Source organism: Berghia stephanieae, chromosome 4, assembly GCF_034508935.2.
Source record: "Berghia stephanieae isolate SIO BIC M18660-M18661 chromosome 4, UCSD_Bste_1.3, whole genome shotgun sequence".
Classification (NCBI taxonomy): Eukaryota; Metazoa; Mollusca; class Gastropoda; order Nudibranchia; family Aeolidiidae; genus Berghia; species Berghia stephanieae.
The window spans coordinates 51,079,422-51,094,499 of NC_088363.1; the positions used below are offsets into that span (position 1 = coordinate 51,079,422).

The 15,078-nt window shown below is 34.9% G+C and overlaps 3 protein-coding genes across 4 annotated transcripts in view; all 3 read right to left on the bottom strand.

Annotated features, from left to right (window-relative positions):
• Positions 1 to 3,105: 3,105 nt before the first annotated feature.
• Positions 3,106 to 3,933, bottom strand: LOC144971796 (uncharacterized). Its single transcript, XM_078912871.1, has one exon. It carries the CDS (start codon positions 3,931 to 3,933, stop codon positions 3,106 to 3,108), a length of 828 nt encoding a protein of 275 aa, XP_078768997.1.
• Positions 3,934 to 3,998: 65 nt separating this feature from the next.
• LOC144971797 (uncharacterized) lies at positions 3,999 to 4,967 on the bottom strand. Its single transcript, XM_078912872.1, has one exon. It carries the CDS (start codon positions 4,965 to 4,967, stop codon positions 3,999 to 4,001), a length of 969 nt encoding a protein of 322 aa, XP_078768998.1.
• Positions 4,968 to 14,318: 9,351 nt separating this feature from the next.
• LOC144970773 (uncharacterized) overlaps positions 14,319 to 15,078 on the bottom strand; it is a 35,724-nt gene continuing 34,964 nt past the window's right edge. Inside the window, exon 4 of one of the 2 annotated variants that reach the window (XM_078910779.1) lies at positions 14,319 to 14,744. In XM_078910779.1, coding sequence (XP_078766905.1) covers positions 14,551 to 14,744 — 194 coding nt within the window. In that variant the 3' untranslated portion in view covers positions 14,319 to 14,550. The remainder of the gene's footprint in view (positions 14,745 to 15,078) is intronic. The other variant, XM_078910780.1, reaches the window with a different exon arrangement.

Sequence of the window (15,078 nt, forward strand, 5' to 3'; positions counted from 1 at the left end):
TGTAAGCATTTGAGTGCATTCCTCTTTGTACGATTTTTTGTTTGTGTCCGGATGAGACTTATAGGTGATCTCAAACTAAGTACATTGGTGGTATGCTCTTGGAATCTACATCTGATCCCTATTTGTTCCCAGTTCCCCTTTGTCTTACTTTCTTTTGGGTGCTTTAATTGTAATTCTAGAGCTTTTTACTATCCCATTTTCTTCCTTTTTCCTGGCGCTGATATAACCTAAATGTGTTGCAAGCTCTGTAAAACCCTTAAAAACAACAAACATGATGGCAGAGATCAGGATTTCTGAAAAGCTGGGCAGTCTATGAAAGCCTGCAATCTGGCACCCATGCACAAAAGAAGTTTCAGATTTGGAGTTAAGTACTTGTAACACTACGGTCATAGTCAGGGATGTCAGAGAAAAAGGAAGACCAAGGGGAATAGCTTCAAGTAGATCCCAGCTGTAATCTATCCTAGAAGTCAAAATCTCACACAGACAACAGCAAAGGTCACTCAGCAAAAAGGGAGACACCCAGATTAGTTCCTCATACGAATTTTCAGTCACTCAAAAATATGACTTACAAGGAGAAAAAAACACACATCCATTTCCCTCAAAGAGAAGTCTTTAGCCAGGGCAAGGGCAAAACTAAGTCACTTTACCTCAGGGCAAGGGCAGAAAATACATAAGATTTGGAAAGAAACTATCATAAACCCCACCACCAACTGCCAAATGAAAGGAAGATGTTGCAAGTAGAGTGGACTTTGAATACAGTGAGGTCGGTAGGACTAAGATTAAGTTATCATTATACCCCAGGTCTTGTTGAATACAATAAGCCTTTAAAGAAACTTGAGCATTTATATGCCTCAATATCCACTGGACATGCTCAAAGCGCTTCACAAGGAGTCCCCAGCCTACAGCGAAACTTAACATGCAGGACGAGACATGCCGCAAATTAGGAGATACACATTACAATTTCTTTTTTCAACAAGAGACAATGCTGTTAACGGCCAGGTACTCATTTTACACCTGCGTATGGTGAGAGAACATGAGTAAAGAGCCTTTTCCAAGGACTCAACTATGCGCTGCTCAGAGTGGAAATCGAACCTAGGACCTTCCGATCCGAAGGCGAGTGGCATACCACATAGCCACACTTCAGGGCAGGGGCAGAGAATACATAAGATTTGGAAAGGCGCTATCATAAACCCAACCACCAACTGCCAAATGAAAGGAAGATGTTGCAAGTCCAGTGGACCTTGACTACAGTGAGGTCAGTGGGGCTGAGAGTCCATTATCATTACACCCCAGGATATACATTTAGCAATTCAATTATTAAAATAAAATTATTCCTCATTAGAGCTCTTATTGGATCTGAGCTCCGCTGTTTTACTTCTCTACTTAAAAACCTAACAATGAAACAACAATGATAAAGACATCAGTGCATAATATTGGACAAAACAAGTTTATTGATAAATAATAATAACAATAATAATAATAATCTAGAGAGAGGTATACAATACCAACCAAAGTATGTCATTCGTTATTAATATAAGTTATACAAATTTTACAAGACACAATCTCAAGTAACACATTAATATTAACATTGTTATTTTGGCAAATCTGTACTACATTCTTTAAACGTAAGATCAAAGTAATTAACTTTAGTAGATTATCTTATACTACAGCATTAGCTAAACATAACTGACATGTTTTCACTAAGGGTTTACACAACGTTGTTATATTGTTATCTCTCATTACTTAAGTTATAACTATAATTAAAAAATTATACGAGTCTTACCTTGGGAAGACGAAGTATGATGATAATTATTCCGTCTCTTAATGCTGAAGGAGTCAATTGGAGGAAGCACTGCGTCACGTGATCACTATTTAACTCCGAAAAAGCTGCCCACAACAAGTGTGTAGTAATGATAATACACAACTAAACTAAGTACTCTATGAACTTATCCCGCGATAGGTTACACATGTGTAATATATAGCACAATTTCACCGAAAAACAACAATAATACTCAATATAGAATTATAATCATATTAATAGTAAGGGCAAGGGAGGGAAGGGCAATTGACTCCTTCAGCATTAAGAGACGGAATAATTATCATCATACTTCGTCTTCCCAAGGTAAGACTCGTATAATTTTTAATTATTCCGTCTACTTTAATGCTGATAGGAGCCACTTGGAGATTTCAAAGCAGGGCAGGTTTTGAGGATAGTACTGAATTTGCAAAAGATTCCGAATGAGATTCAATGGGCTTTTTATAGAATCGAGCAAAGGTAGACTCCCTTTTCCATCCTGCCGTATTAAGTACATGCCATATATCTACACCCTTAGCTGCTGAAGAACAAGATGCTGATCGTGTGCTGTGTGCTTTAAATATGTTAGTATCCACTCCTGACTTGGTTAGGATAAGTCTAATCCAACGTGACAGTGTATCCTTGGAGACTCCTAAGTGAGGGCTAAGGGTGCTAATAAACAATTTATTAGAAGATCGAAGTGGTCTAGTCCGTTTCAAGTATGCTCGTAGATATGTCATAACACAAATCCGCCTGTCCTCATTAAATGCATGGAGTGTAATAATTGTTTGAGGATTAGAAGGCGAGTTATGTTTAAGCAATTTACTAATATGGAATATAGCTTTGCTATCATGAATAGATAAACAAGATGATTCAATAGTCATGGCATGAAATGATTGGCACCTATGTCCCGTAACAAGAGCACATAGCATAAGAAGTTTGGCTCCTAACATAAAAAGGTTAAGATCACGAGCAGGGGAAAGTGATCTTAAATAATTTAACACAGTAGATATGTCCCAAACAGTAGTGTAACGGGCACGAGTGGGTCGAGAATGAAATACACCTTTCATAAATCTACACACTAGCGGATCTGAACCGGGTCTCGTTCAATGTTGACACTGCTGACCTCGCTGTATTGATGGCACTGTATCCCAATCCAGATTGAAATAATATTGTCAAAAAAGCTATAGTAGTCTGAACATTTTTACTCATAGGGTCCACCCCATCAGCATCACAAAACTGGATAAATTTCAGTAAGTAACTATTGTACTGTTTTTGGGTGTTGCGACGCCAACTTTTCATAATTATTTTTAAGGCGTGCTTGGAAACTCCTTGTTTCCGGATTTTTGCCCTGATAAGAGACAAGCCATCAACTTTAGTTTTGGATACAAAGGGTGCACAGCTGCCCTGTCTGATGCCAATGTCAATAGGTGTTTTGAGGCTTTTAGATGGACCGGGGGCGCTATCAGCATAGTCATAAGTTTGGGGAACCAAGTCTGTGTTTGCCAAATTGGTGCTATCACCAACGCTCGCGATACTTTGTCTTGTTGTATCTTTTGTAGAGCCCTGGGGATCATATTGAATGGAGGGAATAAATACACAAATCCAGCCCATAAATGATAAAAGGCATTAATGGCACAGGCAGATGGGTCAGGATATAACGACATATATTTGGGAATAAGAAAATTGGTTCTAGAAGCAAAAAGATCAATTTCTGGATTTCCAAAATGATCACAAAGCTTATTGAACTCTGCTCGATTAAGCGACCACTCAGTATGAATAGATAATTTTCTACTATAATCATCAGCAATGGTATTTTCCACTCCGGGAATATGACATGCTGAAATCCATATTCCCCTGGTTTTGCACCATAAAATTAACTCTCGTGTGATGTCATTGCATTTAACTGAATGGGTTCCCCCCATGTTATTAATGTAAGAAACAGCTGTCATATTATCTACTTCTACCCGAATGTGACAATTGGAAATATCTTTGCACAAAGATTGAAGTCCTAAATAAACTGCTTTTATTTCTAGAACGTTGATGTGATCCATCTGCTCTTCTTCCGTCCACATACCCTGTGTGGCAACATCATTCATAATTGCTCCATAGCCATGACCTGAAGCATCAGTTCTCATCACAAAAGAAGGGTTATCTATATGTAATCGTTTCTTACTGTGGACGCCTTCAGACTTCCACCATTCTAATTCAATAAAAGATTGAACTGAAACTTTAATATATCTATCAAAGTTATATACTTGTTTGAGAGCCTCAATTTTTGACACTCAAGACTTCTATAGAATAAAGGTCCATATTCAACAGCAGGGAAAGAGGCGACTAACATGCCGATAATCTTAGCTAAAAATCTAACTGAGATGGAAGAAGGAAGGTTCTCAATCATACAAATAATCTGATCTTTCTTTTTATCACTTAAAGTCACTGACATATCCAAGGAACTGAGTACAAACCCTAAGTGCTCCATTTCTTGAGATGGGGTTAAGTTAGACTTATCTGATATTTCAAATCCTAACGAACGCACAATATTGGTCGTGTACTTCAAATTATGTTCGCATTCCTCATAAGAAGGGCCCTGAATATAAAAATCATCAATATACAAACTGCATATAATTCCCTTAAGATGCAGATGAGCAACAATAGGTTTCATGATTTTAGTGAAGATTCTAGGACTATCACGGAACCCCTGCGGAAGAACAAGGTATAACGATTCATTATGAACAAATTTAAGAAATTTCGTAAAATCTGGGTGCATGGGCAAAGAATGGTATGCATTAGATAAATCTAGCGAAACCATGAAACATTTAGGTTCTATAAGTTGTAAACAAGAATGTAAAGTGTCCATTTTAAAATGGCGATAACGCACAAAGAAGTTGAGATGTTTTACATTTAATATCATTCGATACTTTTTCCTCTGCTCACCGGGTATAGCACGTTTCTCCCTAAGGAAAACATTATTAACAAAATCACCCTCCTCCGGTGTACATTTCTGGATAACACCATCCCTTTCATATTGTATTATCATCTCCTGTAAAGCTAACTTTTCATCCTGTTTAAATTGGATAGTATGAGCTGGTTTCATTTGAACAGGAGGGGACAAAAAATCAATTGCACATCCAGAAATACATTGAATAATAAAAGGATCAGAGGTATACATTTTCCAAGTAGATATAAATAATTTAGTTCTGCCCCCATGCAAATGGGTTACCTTATCCTTTAATTCCTCCTTTTGAATGTGTGTTGCTTGGTGTTGTTTGTGGTTGTTCCATGTCCTTGTATTCCCCGAAAGGTGTTTGTCCCCCCTCCTTGACCTTTCCATGGTTGACCTTTGCCTAAAAAAGGAAACCTTTTCTGGCCATGGGACGGGTACGGGGAAAATCTCCTTGTGGTTTTTGCCACTCGAATAGAATCGTTCATGTCTTTAATCTTATCTTTAATGTTGCTCCCAAATAACTTGTCACTAACAGGATAGGAAGCGGTACAGAGAGCGTTGAGGTCATCTCTAATTTCACCGCGAAGTGACTGTCTTCTATAAATATCCAAACTATGAGAGGCATTGGTGAGCAAAGCGACTCCATCCGAAATATTTTCCAGTACTTCTTTGTTATCTCCTTTCACCATCTCCATAGCCCTGCAAACAGCAGTAATGCCTTTCATAAGCGATACCTGCACTTTCTGCAAGGATGCGTCCCTCATTCTAGAGGCAGGGGATATCTGTTTAAAAACCTCCTCATTGCATTGGACAACCTCTAGTCTAGAGCAATTTGCTGGCACTGGATATTTTTCAGAGAGAGCAGTAATCGTATCCTTGGGCAGACCGTCACATAAAACCTGTGTAACACCAGTTGAAACATTCTCTGCCAGCACCTTCCCTTTCACTTCTGTCCTGCCTACCACATTCTCGAAATATGAGAATGCCTGCTCCATCATCCCTGCATCTCTACTACTGCCTGGCACCATATCAACTGACCGCGAAAGGTCAGCATTACATTCTACATCTTTACTGCCTGACCGCGAAAGGTCAGCATTACTTACATCTTTACTGCCTGATCGCGAAAGATCAGACTCAATGTCATCATTACATATTGGCCGCGAAAGGCCAATATTGACATTAGCATCTTCCTCCTCCATTTCATTAAAACGGTCAAAGGCCTCCTTCATTTGGCTCACCACTGGCACCAATCCCATCAACACACTGAGTTGCTGTTTTATTTCATTAAAGTCCAGTTCACTGCTACCACGCTACTACTACCAGCACCGTAACTGCTCCCTCCGTTTTCTTTCCTTTACCTTTCCCCTTCACACCTCTTACACTTCCTTTCCCAACACATTCCTTTTCGCTCGCCCCGTCTTTCACTTCACCACCTCCTTTCCCTTTCTTATCGTCCGCTCGGCTACTCTCGTGATCACGTGACGCAGCGCTTCCTCCAAGTGGCTCCTATCAGCATTAAAGTAGACGGAATAATTTAATTCGGTAAGGGTAGTTTTTAAAAAAAATGTTTCTATCCCCATCCTTCGTTGGATTATACTTATACCATTTGGTGAATGACATTTCTATATCATGAATGGAATATTCATGGCAACTGTTGGTCTGCACAGTTAATATGTACTTTGAATGAAGCTTTGACTTGTGATAAGTAAAATCAACAGTATGTATATTGATCACATGGTGAATTATGAGATAATAAAAATGACTTCTTTTTTTTTTTTTTTTTTTTTGTAAATAGGGGATAAATGAAGTTAGTTTTTATTTTTTGGGACTCTCGGTTGCCCATTCATATCAAATCCGTGAATGTTGAATAGCGCCTGCGCCACCTTTAGACCATATACTGCATCAGTACCCAGGGAAAAGAATGATGAAAGGATAGTCAAAAGATTTTACATTCAATTTATAAGGTCCGAGAAAAAATTAAGAAATGAAGTCCCATGGACCAAGAGCCTAAGAGAAACAAAGAAACTCAAGTAATGACGTCATCAAATGATGACGTCCGTTAAAAAAGATCACCAGCAAATGTTTGCAAAATACATATTAATGACTAACAATCACATAAATGATGGGTTGATGATTTTCAAATGACAATCATATTGTATTAATTATATCAAATATGCAGAGCGAATAGGCCACATGCCTTTAAATGCCCCATAAGACAATTTAGAAATTAAGACAAGACCAAAAAAAAAACCCAATAATAATAGCATCATTTCCCACAAAAAAGAAACTTCCGTCTTACTATCTCACTCTCATTTCTGACCCCTCACCTCAATCTGGTATCAAGTTAGGAAGGACAAGTAATCCTTCACAGCAATAAAGCCCTTGAACTTCAAATTAGAGCCAAAGTTTCTGTAACGTTAAACAGACAGTGTCGCTTTGGAAAGGGCACTAATCTATTGCAAAGTATCTACCACGGGATCATGAAAATCTTGCTGCTTGAAGCTTGAAGAAATAAATAACAATAGGAAAATGAATGGAAGATTCAATTCAATAAATGAAAACAGAAAATGTGAACATTTTCTGTTTCCATTTATTGAATTGAAACGATCATTTGATTTCCTATTGTTATTTACTATCATAGGATCGAATATACCCAGCAACTCAATCATTGCTGGGAGGATAGGGGAACAGGGAAAAAATCTCAATTACATCTGGGATCCATACTAGCCGATGGTTTATTTGTGTGAGGCGCATGGTTGAACACATTGCTTTTGGGACCTACTTAGAGAGGATCAGCAAAAATCTAAAATATAATATTTAAGTCATACCAAGTCCCGCAGTCACGAGTTAATGCTCATCTGAAATAAACTTGTTTTTCCAAGCACCGTCCAAATATGGAATTCTCTACTTGAAAATATCAGAAGCATTAACAGCCAAATGGAATTCGACCAAAAAAATAGATAAGATCATAATGAAGGCTTAGGCATGTCCATCTGTCATCACACTCACAGTCACGATTATCTTCCTCTGCACAGAGCTGTAATGTGTATGATTGAATTTGAAGTAAGTCGATTTAAAATCAATGTTCTGTTTTCATCCTGAAGAATAAATATATAGTCTCTAAAACTACAATTATAATATTTAGGTATTTTTAATTATATAAAAAAAATTAATGGCCAAATGGAATTTGACTGAGAGATCTATAAAATCAAAATGAAGGATTAGGCACATCCATTTGTTCTCACCACATTCACAGTCGTGGTTATCTTCGATGCATGGACTTGGTGACAAGAAGAAGAAGAACTTATAAATTAAATTTTCTGAATTTGATTCATGTCAATAGAATACCAAACAGAGATGACAGGTCATATAATATAGGGTTACAAACCTTGAAATAATGTAAGATCTTTACAATATTGACTCCTGAATTCCAAATTCATTGTTATGTTTATCAGCATTAAAAGTAAAAAGACTTTTCGACTCCTCTAAATCAGCAAGGTCGGTGATAACCGATCGCTTTAGGTAAAGATTGTCTACTGTAATTTAATTGTTTTGCAATGATATTTATAATACAATGCTCACTTAAACTTGCATATAATACAATTTAGGTTGACAGGACATACAATAAGTGAGGGAAAATTGAAGAAGGGTATGGAAGAAAAAGAAAGTGTAAAAGCGTTCATTTATTACAATCGACAGATATTGTATGAAAGACTGGATAGACTAGAAATTGATGTGTTAATAAAAACAAAATTGCACAGGATTAACATTCCTAGCTAATAATAGAACAAAATGTGAATGTCAAAGTTATAATAATAAAAGTTATGATGATAATTATATTGATGATGATGAAGACAATGACGATAATAATAATAATAATAATAATAATAATAATAATAATAATAATAATAATAATAATAATAATATATAATAATAATAATAATAATAATAATAATAATAATAATAATAATAATAATAATAATAATAATAATAATAATAATAATACTTATTATTATTATTATTATTATTATTATTAATTATTATTATTATTATTATTATTATTATTATTATTATTATTATTATTATTATTATTACTATTATAGTAACAGTAATAAAGCACTTCGAAATTAAGGCTTATGAAATTAATAAAGTTGAAACAAACTTAATTTTAAATGAGGACATAGGTATATCACTTACATCACACACCATCCTAAATGAAAAAAAAATCAAACTTTCTTTTTATTTTGATGATCATTTGATAAAACATTGTCCATTTTCATAGGAATTGTCTCTTCTCTTGGCTTATACAATTTATTTTTGTTGTTGAAAATGTGAGCATTAATATAGCTCAATGTTCACTAAACATGTTCAAAGTGCTTTACAAGGGGTCCTAACCCACAACAACGCATACATAACATTTAGGACAAGACATGACGCCTGTAAGGCTATACTATAATTATTTATACTTACAGGCCTGTAAATTCTCAGCCATTTGGCTGATTTCAGACTTTTGCATGATTTTCCAGAAATAGACTTTTAATCTCAGCCTTGATACCTTTTTTTGTTATTTTGAACGCAAAACAAACCGTGTGAGCTATCCACGAACACAAAAATATTCGTTTCAAACTCAAAGTCATTACTAGATCCCTCTCTCACCCACTTCTTGAGACCGCCGATTCGTTCGTACACCACCATCGCGAATAATTTTGACCAGCAGTTAAGCTTAATAGCCAATATTCTCAACACAAACATATAACATAGAAACGATTGAGACATTGAGTATGCTCCGGTGTATGGGGTGAATTTTTAATTCAGAAAAGTGAGTGGAGCAGGCACTTATGTTGGTAACAACAAGATATGAAGTGAATAGAAAAGTGCCAGAAGACAATAGAGAATAAAAATTTTTTCGCGGCGGTGGTGGGGTTTGAACCTGCGACCTTATTGGTACGACAACTCCGCCTGGCAGGTGAGAGCGTGGCTCTACCGTGTGAGCTATCCACGAACACAAAAATATTCGTTTCAAACTCAAAGTCATTACTAGATCCCTCTCTCACCCACTTCTTGAGACCGCCGATTCGTTCGTACACCACCATCGCGAATAATTTTGACCAGCAGTTAAGCTTAATAGCCAATATTCTCAACACAAACATATAACATAGAAACGATTGAGACATTGAGTATGCTCCGGTGTATGGGGTGAATTTTTAATTCAGAAAAGTGAGTGGAGCAGGCACTTATGTTGGTAACAACAAGATATGAAGTGAATAGAAAAGTGCCAGAAGACAAGTGACCTCACCAGGCCATAACCCGACTCGGCCAAGGTTGCGCATTGAATCATGGGACGGTGTGAAAGTGAGAGTTGCGGTTCCGGTAAAACTTTGTTTACAAACATTTCCAAGTAATCCTGCCCAGTTTTTGACTTTATCCATCTTTGATGATCAGAATTTCATTCTAAAGGAGTAAGCTCACAACTATATCGTTCTATTATCTTACAATTTTCAAGTGTTTATACATTGATACGATCTTTATTCATTAAAATGCCTGAGACTTTCGTCGACCGCAATGCCGATATTAAGGCAATCGACGCGTTTGTGCGAAACCGTTTTAAGTGGTCGTGGCTTGAAGAGAAGGATTTGCAAGGGAATTTTCTTTCGGATTACATAAGAAAAATTCCTGAAGCTGGACTTTGTTATTGTTTAATTTGTAAACGGCGTCTGAGTTACGGTGGTAGAGGCAAAGCATACCTTACTCGCCATGCCCAATCTTCGTATCACAAGCTTGTCTTTGATGAAATGGAATATAGATATTCGTTATGAACTCTGTATCATTATCTAATCAATACATCCATTTTATATAAATCAGCAGGATTTTATGTTACGTTTTTTGTTTGTTTGTTTTTTTTTGTTTTTTTTTTTTTTGGGGGGGGGGGGGGGGGTCATGCGAACATATGGCTGACATTTTTCAGCCTTTTCGCAAATTGTGCATTTACAGGCCTGTACTTAAGCTTGTTAAAATTACCAATTTTTAGGAACCTTGTTTTCTTCTTACATATGATATCAAGATGGACTATATTATTATCAAAATTGTTAGCTTTCTGAAATTTTTAGCAATAATGATATCTTTGATATAAAAGATGTCAGCCCAACTGCCCTTAAACGTTTAGAGTTTGGTAGTAATTTATTGATTCCTAAGTGTGAGATGTTCTAAAATGCCAAAATATAAGCATCTATATACATTGTGAAAACCATGAAATTGAGATTACGATAATGGCAGGGCTTTTGTAACCAAAAATAAAGACACATTAATAAAACAACCCTGTCATTCATCTGCTTTTTCACTTTAGAAAAGACACACGAAGACTTTTGCAATTTCCAAATTGTATCTGTATCATCAATATATACTCTTCCGAAAGCAAACCAAAATAAAGGAGTGAATGCAAGCATTCCAAGCTACTCATATTTGTTTTTATCATGGCAGTCATATTATAGGATTTGTGTACTCTGGAGTTTGCATTTTCAAATAAGTTTTCAAAAGCAAAACGACCTTTTTGGTACTCATTACAAACCACACACAAAAAAAAAAAAAAGGTTTTATTTCAACCGTTCAAATACATTCAACTTGATCATTCTTTTTTAAAATTCCGTTAATTTTATCATCTGCTGCAATCTTCTGACTTAAGTAGAGAAATAACGATATGACTAAACAAATCATAAAAAGTTTTAAAGTGAACTAGACATTACTTTGCATCAAAAAATATATTTGATACACTAATGATCATTTGATCAACCACTTCTAAAGTTGTTTTGAATAGTATGAGAAAAAAATATTTTCCATTTTCTTCCAATATCCAGCGTAATCTTTTAAAATGAAAATAGCTGACCAAAAATAGTATTGTAAAATCGAAAGCCAATGGACCCCCCATTGCATAAAGATTTTTTTTATACATATAGATCTACTGTAGAGTCCTGAAACTGTAACGAAATAGTTGAAAATATTGTTTTCGATTCAAGCAACTTTTTTTAACAGCAAAGAGTTTCAATTTTATTTTTTACTTTTTAACATTCATTTCTATTCTGGTATTTGTCGGTTGGAAATTATTTTCATTACAGTTTCAGTCAAGAAAATGCACATTTATTCTTGAATAGATAGATACAACTTGAGTGTGAGGGAAAAAAACATGAATATTTACAGTCATGTATTTTTTTGACAGGCACTGACAAATCACGAGTGTATGATCTGTGCATATTTATATCATATACATATCTACAAAACATACATTTTTGAGAGAGAGAAAAAGACTTAAAGTAATTACAGCAAATTATAGAAGGACAAGCACTGCGAATACAGAAAATTATTTCCCTTTCAAATGAGCTGAACATACCAACTTGAGTCATTTATGAATCCGGTGGTCTTTCATTGCGATGGTGATTATCGTAAATGAATAATAATAATAATAATAATAATAATAATAATAATAATAATAATAATAATAATAATAATAATAATAATAATAATAATAATAATAATAATAATAATAATAATAATAATAATAATATAAAATTAATAATATTAATAATAATAAAATCAATAATTAAATAAGATTATATGATTTGAAATTGTGAAATTTGGTAGAAAAATGATTGGGGGGGGGGGGAGTAAATTACAAATAGATCCTATTATGAATCGATCGGAATTTTTGAAATTATAACGATAACTGTATTTTTGGCTTTTATGTAAGGTTTCATAACTGTCACACACAAAACTGAGAATAAATAATGCTTAAGTCTACAACACCTTTTTTCGTGTATATTTGCCTGTGTACCTATGTCAATAAGTTATCTGTGATATTGCACAATAACTACATATACTATACTAACACTGCTTAAAGTTGTTAGATTTTTAATGTGCATTGGTTGGGTCCGCTTCTTTATAATTGGCATTTGTTTCATACAAAAGGCTATCTACTAACTCCTTTATGTCCAGTTTTGTTTCATTTGTATATGAAGGTACACATACATTACATCAATGAATAACCAAAGGCATTAAATCCTACATTATAAGGCGCTCTCGATACTAACTTTGGAAGAGCACTTGCAAAGAGGCTGGTATTGGTCCCTTGTACGGTCCAGGTTTCCCCCCCCCCCCCCCCACTCTGTCCACCAAGCCTGGATATGATTGATTGGCTGGATCTGTCAGATCTGGTGGAACGTAGTTTGTGATATACCTAGCGTCCGATTCAAAGGGTAGCATGTAATTTTTAATACATACTTGAACAAACTCCAGTTCCAAAGGTCATATATATGGCTCTTAAGACCGTTTACTACACACAAAGAAAATGTTCAGGCTACGTCAAATATGGACGATTGTAACCATTAACATAAAGTGATACACACTTTTATATTTTAAAATGCATCAGAATAGGCATGGTGGTAGTGCATTGTTAAATTATCAGATTTTGTTCCATTTGAACGTTGAAAAGCGACTTTTGTCATCACATGAAAGCTATGAGAGCGACACTGAAAGCAACAATTGAATCAAGGCACTAGTTGAAAATCATTACCAGTAGAAAACAATGACTAGCAAGTCAACGTGAAAAAATTTTTTTAAGAAAAGAAAGAAAAAATAAAAAATAAAAAAATTGAAAGAAAAAGAGTGAGAAATTGTTTCAATCAAACAGGAAAGATTGAATATCCAGGAAAATATGATCCTGAAATTAGTTTCCTGGATTTAATTATCCATGATATGCTCATGATAGGATATGAATTTAAAAGAGGGAAAAAAGGTGTGAAAGGATTCATGGAGGATTGAGTCATTATCATTTTCCTGTCTGGTGGTCTCAACCTATCTAGAAAATATGCTCAACAAGACTCTAGCTACGCCCTTGTTTTAAAGAAGCGTATCAAGTGAATCGCTGACGACTTAAATAGAGGTGCATAATTGTTCAGGCAGAATGCATTCAAAAATAGAGGAAGAAAAAAAAAAAGAAAAAAGAAAAACGTAAAGAAATGGAGATTTATTATCCTAATTAAGTAAATTGAGTGGTATTGTTTAAACTAAACAGTTTGCTTAAAATAGTTTGTAATTAAACAAATATACATGTTATCATTTTACCAACAAACACATGAACATCTAAAATCATTACGATTAAACTAAATTAATCATTTTACTATGGCAAATATTACACATAATGTAATCATGGTGATAATTAATAAAATAATAATAATAATAATAATAATAATAATAATAATAATAATAATAATAATAATGATGATGATGATGATGATGACGATGATGATGATGATGATGATGATGATGACAATGATGATGATAATAATAAGGATACTACCTTTACTATGAACTGATGTAATCATTATCCAAAGTCATGATATTTATTTTTGCTATATTCCCGCTTTCAAAAACAATATTTATAAGGCAATAGTGTATATTCCTAGTGTTCCTGGTAGCATGATTGTTACTGCCTATATCAATCTGCTGTTTTAATTTAATTTGTTTAAAGCAAACAAAAACTTTTTTTTTAAAGAAAAAAAAAAAGAAAAGAACCATCTTATCACAGTTTTTTGTTTAGTTTTGTTGGGGGTTTTTTTTCATCAAGAAAATGACAATATCTCCGAGGTAAGTTTGGAAAACAAAATTAAAATCAATTGAAATGAAACCGTGTTCCATTTCCCATTCCCAATCCCAACCCCTCATTCCATCTCCCTCTTATATACAGTACATTTTCTTATACAGTTATACCGTCATTCACTTATTTACATGTAGATCTATATATAAATCATAGCATCGCATTCTAGCACGACTTTTTCCGTTTGTCTCTTTGGACGTTCCTGTTTTGGTCAGGGTAACTCAACGCAGTGCTGCTGACAGAGTTACTGTTCCTTGGCGTTGTGGGCGTGGTCATAGAAGTGAAGAGCATGGACAGAAGCATCCTAAGTACAAGCGGGAACAGCATGAAGGGTAACCATAACCAAGTCAATGGTTTGCCTGTAAAATAATGATACCAGAATAATAATGATGATGATGATGATGATGATGATGATGATGATGATGATGATGATGATGATGATGATGATGATGATGATGGTGGTGGTGGTGGTGGTGGGCACTATTATGGCATGGCTTTGTTCTTTCTCGACTTCTGTTATATCGAGAATGAATCCAATTCAATATTTTTAGATCGTCTCTTTATTGTGTCGCGACCGTGCAAATAATGCTACGTGGTAAAAATTTGTAGTTAAAGTTAAAGCATAGATAATATGTACAAAACAATTCGCCCTGAGTAAAATACACTTTAGATGGGTAAGGGACAAGTTCATAG

Coding starts and splice junctions, on each gene's coding strand:
- LOC144971796 (XM_078912871.1), bottom strand. CDS start 3,933: ATGAGAACTGATGCTTCAGGTCATGGCTATGGAGCAATTATGAATGAT.
- LOC144971797 (XM_078912872.1), bottom strand. CDS start 4,967: ATGTATACCTCTGATCCTTTTATTATTCAATGTATTTCTGGATGTGCA.